At 37.6% G+C, this 12,140-nt stretch overlaps 1 protein-coding gene across 2 annotated transcripts in view; it reads right to left on the reverse strand.

Annotated features, from left to right (window-relative positions):
• The window catches only part of FMN2 (formin 2), a 234,538-nt gene that overhangs the window by 84,702 nt on the left and 137,696 nt on the right, over positions 1–12,140 (reverse strand). For both annotated transcript variants that reach the window (XM_050950369.1, XM_050950370.1), the window contains 2 exons: positions 421–512; positions 120–249 (listed from right to left, as the gene is read on the reverse strand). In XM_050950369.1, the coding sequence (XP_050806326.1) occupies positions 120–249; positions 421–512 (222 nt within the window). The remainder of the gene's footprint in view (positions 1–119; positions 250–420; positions 513–12,140) is intronic.

Consider the following 12,140-nt stretch of genomic DNA (forward strand, 5'->3'; position numbering starts at 1 on the left):
TCAGATTTAATGAGTGCTTCAAGTAAATAAAAGAAAACTTTTGAAATATGAGTACAGCTGAACAAGAAAGATTAAATATCAGAAAATCTAGCTCTACCTTTATATGGACCAGAACCTACCTCACAGAGTTTCTGTAGCAATTCAAGTTTGCGATGGACAGAGCAAATGGTTTCTGAAAATGTTGATTGGAACAGGATACAAAATACTCGTTCTGAAAAGTTGGGGATTAGTGAGAGTTCATAAAGAAACCTGGAGGAATGATTAAAGAAAATGATTTAGTTTAGTTAGTGAAGGTTTTTCACTTCTATTTGCTTCTTCGTAACACTTCTAGTTAGGTTATTAGAGCACATTAAGTTTCCCTAAAGAAAGCAGCATACACATCTCCCAGGAAACTTGTTCTGTTGAAGACAGTGTCCTTACTGTTCAGGTTTGTCCAAAGATTTGGCATTCTCCTTCTCTTTGGATGATTTGCCGTGCTTTTCTATTTTTTCCAGTTCATCTGATTGTGCTCTCTAGAAAAAACAAGCAAACAAAAATTTAAAAGTGTTTATTCAAAAGCTAGACAATTAAGCTTTACAAATAATTATGCCCTTGTAACAAATCACTTTTTTTTAACTTTACTTTTTAGCATCTGTTCATGGTCAAACTACTTAATTCGTGGAGTGATTTTAAGTGTAAATATGTTTGATTCAAAACAGAACATCTCCGAATTCTCCAAACAACATTATTGACTATTAGTAATCTGCAAAAGATTTATTCATTCAAGTATGCATTGAGACAATACTTTTTCTTCCTGCCCTCCTCTCCCTTTTCTTTTCTTTTGGCTTTTTATAAAGTCTCCAAGATCAAAGTATTTCCCTTTTAAGTGGTATTTCTCATTCAAAAATCAGTTGGGTTGCATTTGAATGCAATTTGATGTATATCTACATATACTGTATTTTTAACTAAATCAAAGGGGTTCATATTGTTTAGTGTTACTTAACTCTTATTCAGGATTTTGAAAAAGGAATGGAACAACAGAATGAATTATTGAACAGATTGAAATGCAAGTATCATACAAGACAATACATGAACAAACAACAATGGTATTTTTTCCTGGAGTATAATGAATCTCCCTGTATCTTAAAAAATAAAACACTGCAATCACATTTAAATCTCATTTTTCTTCTCAATGTTAGTTCCTTGGATGACCTTGTATTAGGGCGTGTGGTCTTTTTTGCAATACTCCTGTTAAGTGGAGACAGAGATATTTCATAGGTCGCAAATCTTTCTATATTCATTGTAATGCTACAATTAATTTTCCTAGCTACATTGCTGCATTATTGGGTAGAATTTTTCTTTTTGGCTTAATGACAATTTTTAGTGTTTGTAACTCCTGACAAAAGTGTAATATACAGGGGAACGTAGTAAGTACTTATCTTTACCCTAGGAGGAAAAAGTGTCTATATGTTAACATATAATATGGGATGTTGAAGACAACAGGGGAACCAACCAACACTTTGACACATAACCATTCTTAGCATTCTTCCCTCCCATGAAGGGCCAAAACCAAAAGACAAGCAGGAATCGAGTACCTTAATGTGTCCTGCATTAACAAGTTTGGAAGGAGAACACTAGGACTCTAAATAGATGATTTATAGTGTCACAATTTTTTCAGTCAACTTGGAGCCAGAAAAATTAGATCAGGGCTGACTTTTAACTTTTTAAGCATAATTTCTCATCAGGTGGAGAGTAAAATGTATATATGAGTCAACGGCCAGGTGACTGAAAAGTTATCCCAGATCCATCATTTAGGCCACCTTGTTGAAAAAAAAATCTGCTGTAGGATTTCTTTGCAGACCACTTGACGTTGGAGAGGTCCAGTGCCATGTGTCCCAATGCTCCCCAACCAGTTGAAATGTCAGGGACTGTTCCTATAGACACAGGATCTGTTCTGTTCAAACAGTCAGCCTCCTAGTAGTCTGTTTTGAACATGAAGGGCTCCAGTGGATAAGATATTCTCTGCCTGAGCGAAGAGATCCACTGTCTTTTTTCAACAGCAGGCTTGGTTCTTGGCTACCTTTCTGATTACGTACAATACAACAGCAGTATTGTACACGTGTAATGTACCCCAACACTTCTGGGAGAGGGGGATAAGGTTTGTCAAGGGTAATTTGACAGCCTTTATCTCCAGGATGTAGATTAAGGGTCTACTGTGTAATACCTTGCACTGTGGATTTCCCTACCTGGAAGTCCTTATTTTAGAAAGTAGAATCCATTTGAGTCTTGGATGAGGTTTCTCTGACAGTGTTCATTATGTTTAAGGCTTCAGTCTATGATTGCTGACTGATTTGGGAGTGATAGAGCACATGTATCTTTCTAGACTGTCGCTGTCTACCTCTGCCCCAAAGAGAAGTTGTTGACGGGATCTCTCATGATACTGGGGCCAGTGAATCAAGTTTTGACACAAAATAATATCCCTAGGAGGTTCATCAGATGTTTCCATAGCTGTATTAAGGCAATCTGGGCTCAATGCACACCATGGACATACACACATACACACAAACACACACACACGGCTTTTCCACTGTGTCATGACCCCATTTCCCACACTTGGAATGACTGCAGCAGAGGTCCCTACCCTATTATTTCAGAACGACAGGGGCAGCAAATGCTCACCACCTTCTCTCCTCCATAACAGGCAGGAGTGTTTGCTTCCTCTCGGGGCATCAGGAATGGTATTAGATGACTCACTAAATAAATATTTAGATCCCAGATGTTAAGGTATATCTGCTTGAGTACACCAGGCCTACCACACATTTCTCTTTCTGCCACACTCACAACCCTCTGCTGGAGTGCTGTTGGCAAGAGACCCCAGATCAATGGGTTTGCAGTTATAGACACAAATAGAGCACTTCACACCTCTCAGTTATTTGTTCAGGCTGCCTGCAGACATCACACTGCATCAGCTACACTAAGGTCACATATTCAAGTTTTTCTTCACAACCACAAGGGCTATACACACACTTTTTTATATAAATGAAACCCAAGGAATTGATGCAAGCAACTGGCTGCAGGAGCTATGGCTACTGGCATTGGCCTTTAGCACCTATGCATTAATTATCCTAGAAATACAGAGCTGGACGGAAACTCAAGAGGTCAACTAGTCCATGCCCCACTCTGAAGCAGGACCACATATGTCTAGACCACCCCTGACAAGTGTTTGTTCAACCTGTTCTTAAAAACTCCTAGGCATGGGGATTCTATGACCTCCCTTGGTAACACGTTCCAGTACTTAAATATCTTTATAGTTTTTCCTAATATCTAATCTAAATCTCCCTTGTGCAGATTAAGCCCATTACTTTTTTGTCCTACCATCAGTGGACATGGAAAATAACTGATCACGGTCCTCTAAACAACAGCCCTTAATGTATTTGAAGATTTATCAGGTCACAGTTCAGTCTTCTTTCTTCAAGACTAAGGCTGTCAAGTTTTTTTTGGTAACCTTTCCTTCGAGATCAGGTTTTCTACACCTTTTATCATTTTTGTAGCTGTCCTCTGGACTCTTTCTCTGCTTTGTCCACATCTTTCCTAAAGCGTGGTGTCCAGAACTGGATGCAGTATTCTAGCTGAGACCTCACCCCAGCACAGAATAGAGCTAAACAATTACCCTTCCTGTCTTACATACGCCAGCCTTGTTGATACATCCCAGAGAATATTAGCCTTTTTTACAACTGATGATATTCAATTTGTGATCCACTATAATCCGAACATCCCTTTCAGCAGTACTACTGCCTATTCCTCATTTTGTAGCTAATTTTTATTTCCTAAGTTTGTATTTTGCACTTGTCTTTATTGAATTTCAGACCAGTTTTCCAATTTGTCACGGTCAATTTGAATTCTAATCTTATCCTCCAAAGTGCTTGCAAACCATCCCAACTGGTGTCATCTGCAGATTTTATAAGTATACTTTCCACTCCGTTGCCTAAGTCATTAATGAAAATAATGAATAGTATTGGGCCCAGGACAGATCTCTGTGGGATCCCACTAGATACACCCTCTCACTTTGACAGCAAACCACTGGTAACTATTCTGACAACAGTTTTTCAACCTGTTACGCACCCTTGTTACAGTATTTCATCTAGACCGCATTTCCCTAGTTTCCATATGAAAGGTTCATGTGGCACTGCATCAAAAGCCTTTCTAAAATCATAATATCACACATCTACTACTTCCCTCCGCCCCCACCCCTATCAGTAGGCCAGTAACCCCATCAGAGAAGACAATTAGGTTGGTTTGCCATAAGATGTTCTTGAAAAAAATCCACGTTGGCTATCCCTCACCACCCTATTATCCTCCAAGTGCCTACAAACTGATTGATCAATAATTTGTTCCTGTAATTTTACAGATATTGAAGATACCTTAACTGGTCCATAGTTCTCTGGTCACCCTTTTAAAGACAGGTACTAGATTTTCGCTTCTTCAGTCCTTTGGAATCTCACCTATCCTCCATGATTTATTGCAGATAATTGCTAACACTTCTGAGTTTGTTTCAGCTAGTTCCTTGAGCACACTAGGGTGAATTTCATCAGGCCCTGCCAACCTGAATACACCTAACTTATGTAAATATTTTAAACCTATTATGGCTTGTATTCCTTTCGCCTTGTTAATATTAATTGTATTTAGATCTGGTCACAACAGGGTGATCAGACAGCAAGTATGAAAAATCGGGACAGAGGGTGGGGGGGTAATAGGAGCCTATATAAGAAAAAGACCCAAAAGTCAGGACTGTACCTATAAAAATCAGGACATCTGGTCACCCTAGGTCACAATTAACTTTTTCAGTGCGGATTGAAGGAAAGCTAATGCATTATCACCACAGATGGCATTGCTAGACCATTTTGTGTGCCTAAATGCCACAGATCCTAAGATTTTCTTTATTCCATTACTCTGAATCTTTTGCTACATTAAAGAAAGTGGTCCTCATAAGCCAGCTATCCTCTCTGAACTATGGACAAATTATAATTTTATCTGAAAGTACCCTTCATTTTGTGACCAAGAACATATTTTGGAGACACTGCCAATTCCAGCTGCTTTAACACACACAGTTTAGTGTTGGATATTTTAAACACCACAAGCCTTGCTTGCTGACTCTGATGGACGTTAATAGGGAGAGGACAGGTCAGAAGTAGAGATGTTAAGCGATTACAAAAATTAATCGCACTATTAAATATTAATAGAATGCCATTTATTTAAATATTTTTGGATTTTTTCTACATTTTCAAATATAGAATACAAAGTGTACAGCACTCACTTTATATTTATTTTTGATTACAAATATTTGCACTGTAAAAAACAAAAGAAATAGTATTTTTCAATTCACTTAATACAAGTACTGTAGTGTAATCTTTTTATCATGAAAGTTGAACTTACACATGTAGACTTATGTACCAAAAAACCTGCAGTCAAAAATAGACCAATGTAAACCTTTACAGCCTACAAGTCCACTCAGTCCTACTTCTTATTCAGCCAATCACTCAGGCAAACAAGTTTGTTTACATTTTCAGGAAGTAACATTGCCAGCTTCTAGTTTACAATGTCACCTGAAAGTGAGAACAAGTGTTCGCACGGCACTGCTGTAGCCAGTGATACAAGATATTTAGGTTCCAGATGTGGTAACGATTTACATGTCCCTTCATCATTCCAGAAGACATGTGTCCATGCTGATGACGGGTTCTGTTCGATAATGATCCAAAGCAGTGTAGTCCTTCAGATGTTCATTTTCATCATCTGAGTCAGATGTCACCAGCAGAAGACTGATTTTCTTTTTTTGGTGGTTTGGGTTCTGTAGTTTCTGCATAGGAGTGTTGCTCTTTTAAGACTTCGGAAAACATGCTCCACACCTCATCCCTCTCAGATTTTGGAAGGCACTTTAGATTCTTAAACCTTGGGTCAAGTAGCTATCTATAGAAATCTCACATTGGTACCTTGTGTTTTGTCAAATCTGCTGTGAAAGTGTTCTTAAAACAAACAATATGTGCTGAGCCATCATCCAAGACTGCTATAACATGCAATATATGGCAGAATGTGGGTAAAACAGAGCAGGAGACATAGAATTCTCCCCGAGGAGTTAAATCACAAATTAAATTAATGCATTTTTTTAAAACAAGCATCATCAACATAGAAGCATGTCCTCTGGAATGGTGGCTGAAGCATGAAAGGGCATATGAATGTTTAGCATATCTGGCACGTAAATACCTTGCAATGCCAGCTACAAAAGTGCAATGTGAACACCTGTTCTCACTGTCATGTGACATTGTAAATAAGAAATGGACAACATTATACCCCATAAATGTAAACAAACTTGTTTGAGCAATTGGCGGAACAAGTAGGAGGACTGGGTCGACTTGTAGGCTCTAAAGCTTTAGAGGTCTTAGCAAGTCTTTGTAGGTCGTAAATCGGAATCCTTTCAGTCTTTCCTTCCATGCCTCACTACTTCCATATTAATAAACCATGTGAGAGTTTACCCATCAGTCTGTCCCAGAGGAACAGAACTCAGAAAATAATTAGCTTTTACTCATCTAGTGTACAAAAATATTAAATTATATCATCCTATATTTTAACAACATAATAATGTGGAAAATTGATATGTTTAGTTTGCTTCTCTAGTCTAGCATTCAAAATCCCTTTGATAGTGTTTCATTTGGTAAAAAAAAAAAAAAATAAAAAAAAATAAATAAAAAAGCTCCAGAAGGATTTGTGCTGTGGGGGTTACACATCTGAGAAGCTCTAGGAGTACCCAGTATCATCCCCTGTCTCATTGCTATGTATACAGCTTTACGATGATGGAGTATTTTAAATTGCAGGTTTTCCAGTTGATCAGCTTAACCAAGAAGGAAACCCTCAAAAGGCATGTCTGTTAGCAAGAAAAAGAGAAGCGATGACAGACAAACTAAGGAGAAATGCTGATCCTCGAACTTGGCATTTTTAGCTTGGCATTTTTAGCCTTTGGAATGAGAATGTATTCTAAGGTGTTATGAGGTACTGATGCAGAGAAATTTTCTTGAAAAAACCCTACTGAAGATAAAGACAAGCAGTTCCTTCTTCACAAGACAACAATTAATCATAGTTCCCTTCCTAAACTGTTTAAACTACTCTGCAGGAATCACCAGAATGACCAGAGCCACAAAGCTATGGTGCATTAGTGTTAACGCAGAGTACAGCGATGGAAGAGTTTTTTCCATCACTGTAGGAACTCCATCTCCTCAAATGATGGTAGCTAGATCGAGATGGAAGCCTTCTTCCATCACCCTAGCTGTGTCTACACCAGGGATCTCAAACTCAGATGACCATGAGCGCCACATGAGGGCTAGTACATTGGCCCGAGGGCTGCATCACTTAACCCCCCCCTGCTGCTCCTGAGCCTGCCCCTACTCCACCCCTTCCATGAGGCCCCACCTCTGCCCCACCCCTTTCCCCCCATTCCAACCCCTTCCTCAAATCCCCGCCCCTGCCCCTCCTCTTCTCCAACTCCTCCCCTGAGCATGTGGCTCCTCGCTCCACCCCCCACCCCAGAAAGCGTTTGGCAGTGGGAAGTATCTGAAGGTAGGCAGAGGAGCAGGGACACAGAACTCTGGGAGGTTGGTGGGGGAGGAGACATTGGCGGGCCACAGCTAATAACTCTGCAGGCCACATGCAGCCCATGGGCTGCGTGTTTGAGACCCCTGGTCTACACCAAGGATTAGGCTGGCAGAGCTACAGTCCTCGGGAATGTGGATTTTTCATACCCCTGAGTGCCACAGCTATGCTAATCTAAATTTTAACTGCATATCAGGCCACAGGGGATCAGAGTTTTGATTCAGGCTCATCTCCGCTAATATCATACATTAGGCTTCAGAGTGGGGACGGTTATCCTTAGTTATATGCTTTCTGCTAAGGTCAATAAAACATTAGCAGAAAGTACCCGACAACTTCAAATGACTGAAATCATATAGTCTACTGTGAATATAACATGTGTGCCTGAAGAGATGTTGTGACTTTGTATCAAAAAGTGGCATTAATTTTAGCAAACCCATTATCTTGAAACCACATGGCTCCATTGTAAATATCTCGCAGGGTTTCTAGAAATGGATGATACAAAAAAAATCAGATTTTTAATTAAATCACATATTTGTATGTGTATATATTATTTTCTATTTAAAAATAAACCTGTTTAAAGTTTCATTTGATGTTAAGGCCTACATTTACAATATTAAAATAAAACAAAATATAGGCTGCATCAATGAGCACTCCTCAAGTTTTGACGAGTTCAAGGGTGCTTTGTTTTGTATTATATACAGAAACAGGATAAAACAACTGAGATTAACTCAAGTTTTACAAACATGTCATGTTGTACATTAAGTATCTATATGTTTTTCAGTGTTCACAATGGAACATATACAGGTATTTCCATTTTTCCCCAATTGTAAGTACTTTGTGTCTTTTGTGAGGAAAAGCTTTTGCCTTAATTACTCTTGGTTTCAGTTTAGCAGAAAGAATGTTTTCTTCATTTGGACTATTTCATTCATACTTGAGAAACCAACCAGGAGTTGAAAAAAGCAAGAAAACTCGTTTTCCTTCTTCCATATATGAACTACCACCAGGTGGGAGAGGATGAGCTTTACAAAATTCTAAAACTAACCTAACCTGCTTAGGTACTTTTGAAATTCCACTAGGTGCCCATTTGCATCCTGAGGCTCCCAAATACCTTGGAAAATCTGGCCCATGGTGACCAGAAACAATCCATCAACTCACTAACTAGAGTTAATACTTCCTTTGTTTACTAAAACAATTTTTGCATTTAAAACACACTTAAACTTAACTTCCCTCCCTCCATATGTATCCAGCACTTTTGAGATATAGCTTTATTTCATTAATACAAAAAGAGTTTAAATATTTTTGTGCATTTTAATTCCATTCCAATTTCCATCCAAATGCAGACTGAAACAAATCATGGGTCAAAAATTATCTAGTAATTAAGAAATGGGTTATTCACCATTTTCCACCATAACGAAAAGTAAAAACTAACCTGAACAAATCTCTGTTGAGGTATAAAATTGTTTAAGTAAAATGTGTATAGATCATGGGATTGGACTAGATGACCTCCTGAAGTCTCTTACAACCCTAATCTTCTATGATTCTATGTAGAGAATCCTCCTGGTTAGTGATGAACAGTAGAGTTTTGTTTATGTGGGCTTTTTAAAAAATAAATTATTTATACATTTGGAACCCACACTTTTTGGTACTACAGCCGATATGTATAGCCTATTAAGTAACAGTGCCTACCAGTCACATCACTTAACTGCTCTGTGCCCTAATTACCTCTTCTGAAATATACAGCTAATACTATTGTGTGTCATCCACTGCTGATTCATCTCTATATGCAAAGCACTCTACAAATGGGTTAAATGGGAGGGTTATTTATCCCCATTTTACTGTTGACTTAAGTACAGAGGTTCAACTAATTTGTATGAGGGGCATGATGGTCCAGGAGATTATCTTAGACATGAGTGTTCTAGTTCAACCTTGGCCACAACTTCCTATATATCTTTTATCAAGTGTCTTAAGCTTAAATCAATGCAGTATTCTGGCAGGGAATATAGGGTGACCTTTAATCTCCACTGGAAACTGAAATTCTTTTCAATTTTGATATGGCCTGTTCAGAGGTTGAAAATGCAAATATGCTTTATGTTTTTTTTTCTCCATCTGCTTCATTGACATAATTCAGTCCAGTTTTCATATAAAGTTAATATTGCAAATGGGTTATTATACCTGCCCTTCAAAAGCATCTTCTGCAGCAACCAGAGTTAAAATTCCACCTACATTTCAGGTGTTGGGGTTTAAAGTGATTTCATTGTGTGGCACTTTGCAAAATTTTCAAAAAGTCATCTCTCAGTAATTATTTTCCAGAAAAGTTCTAGCTGTTGATAAGGCTTAACCTGAAAGATTTGAAAGCATGATGATTTCAGATAATGGTACAGTGACTGCAACTTTAACTGCTGAGAGGCTGCCCTTTTGTCCTTAACAAAACATCGCATCCCTCCCTGGACACCCTAAAGTGTCAGCTCCAAAATCACATCCCTTTACTTCTATAATCTAATGGAAAATAGCTGATAGATGTCAGACTGCAGGTCCCAAATGTGCTGTCTGAGCTTCTCCTAGCCAGCAGAAGTTAATATGCTTATAGATACACAGTGCAGGATTCTGCACCCACTGAAGTCAGTGCCAATAACTCTCTTTGATATTAATGGGAGCAGGATCACATCCATAATTTCCACTAAAATGAATGGGCCTTAATTATCCAGAACAAAAAATAGTAAATTCAATGAATTACCATTGCAATTGAAAAATAGTGGTCACATGAACTTTCAAGAAAATGAAACTGTGTAAAGTCATTTGAGTAAGAGGGAGACAAAGTGACATTCAAAATTTCAAATCAGAATAACATTTTAATCATTTGCAACAAACTATTTTGACCACATTTCTTCAGATTTTTCAGAAATGTCTTCCTTGCCTCCATAGTAAATCTTACAATTTTCAAGCCAAAGTTACAAGGGGTGATAAAGTAGGAATTCAAAAGGTTGCAATCCGCTCCATTAACTCTGGAAATGCTGCTACTTCTCAATTATTAAACATGCACACACATGCATGCACACTTTATTTCACAAAAGCAGCAAGGTAAACATATTTAAGGATTCTGTTTCATCTGACATGTACAGCACCCTCTTCCCAAATCAAAGTTCATGTTATGATAACTAATGTGCTAGGAAAAGTGCTATAAGATTGTAAGTGAAACACAAACCTTGAGAATTAAAACTTAGAAATCTCAGATTCTTTCTGCCACACATGATTTATCTTAATTGGGGGATTGTGTGTGTGAGAGAGATAAACTGCCTTCTTAATAAAACTGTTGGCTTATCTTGAGCTATTATTTATGTATCATGTTTTAAATTTGGAATTATGTTTTTAAGAAATAGATTCTGACAAACAACATTGTTTTTATAGTAGGTTAAACTAAGATGAATGTGGAAATATCACTGATAGTTGGAGCCCTTTTGATAGACACTTTCTGTTGAAAACATGTTAATAAATATGAAATAGAATCCCCTCTCCAATAGCTATAACAACAATACAGTAGAACCTCAGAGTTACGGATGCCTGGGGAATGGAGGTTGTTCGTAACTGAAATGTTGGTTACTATGAACAAAACATTATGGCTGTTCTTTCAAAAGTTTACAACAGCACATTGATTTAATACAGCTTTAAAACTTCACTACGCAGAAGAAAAATGCTGCTTTCCCTTTTTTTTCCTAGTAGTTTACATTTAACACAGTACTGTAGTGTTTTTGCTTTTTATTGTTGTTGTTGTTTTCTTTGTTTCTGTTGCTGCCAGATTGTGTACTTCTGGTTCCAAATAAGGTGTGTTTGAATGATCAGTTCGTAACTCTGGTGTTTGTAACTCTGAGGTTATACTGTAATGTCACCTAACTCATATATAGCGCTTTTCATCAGTAGATCTCAAAGCACTTCACAAGAAACTTTACAACAGTTTAAAAAAAAGTGTAGATACTATACAGTGATCCACTAATAAAGACTTTACCATCTAACTGCAATGCTGGTTAATGATCCTAAACAAACTATACAGGGTTTTTTTTCATTAAAAAAATCACTAAAGATGTATTTAGTAACTATGTGGGTTTAAGAAAGCTTTAATTCCTCAGTAAACAGGAATTGAGCCCTCAGGACTGTGGTTTTTTAAATTAGGGTGTGTTTAGATCTGGAGACTGCCCAAACTTCATTCACATCTAGAAGGGAAAGCAGCATGCCAAACATATGCAATCAGGAAAAATTACATTCTGAAGAAAGATTGTAAAACAAATGCTCCCATATGTTTCACAGAGATCAAATAGAATGGCTGAGGACTAGCACAGCAATATTTAACTATCTGGCAAAAAAAAATCTTCAGAACTAAGAATTAATTTAGTGTGTGTAAAGTAAGGTAAGGAGGCTCATAAGTTAACTACTCTTTTTTTTAAAAAAATATCTACAAGATACAGAGTGTAGCTAAGAAATAAGGGGAGATTCAAACTATCAACTAGTCTGGTACCATCAGATACCTGAAA

Source organism: Gopherus flavomarginatus, chromosome 4 (assembly GCF_025201925.1).
Source record: "Gopherus flavomarginatus isolate rGopFla2 chromosome 4, rGopFla2.mat.asm, whole genome shotgun sequence".
In the NCBI taxonomy this organism is placed as follows: Eukaryota; Metazoa; Chordata; order Testudines; family Testudinidae; genus Gopherus; species Gopherus flavomarginatus.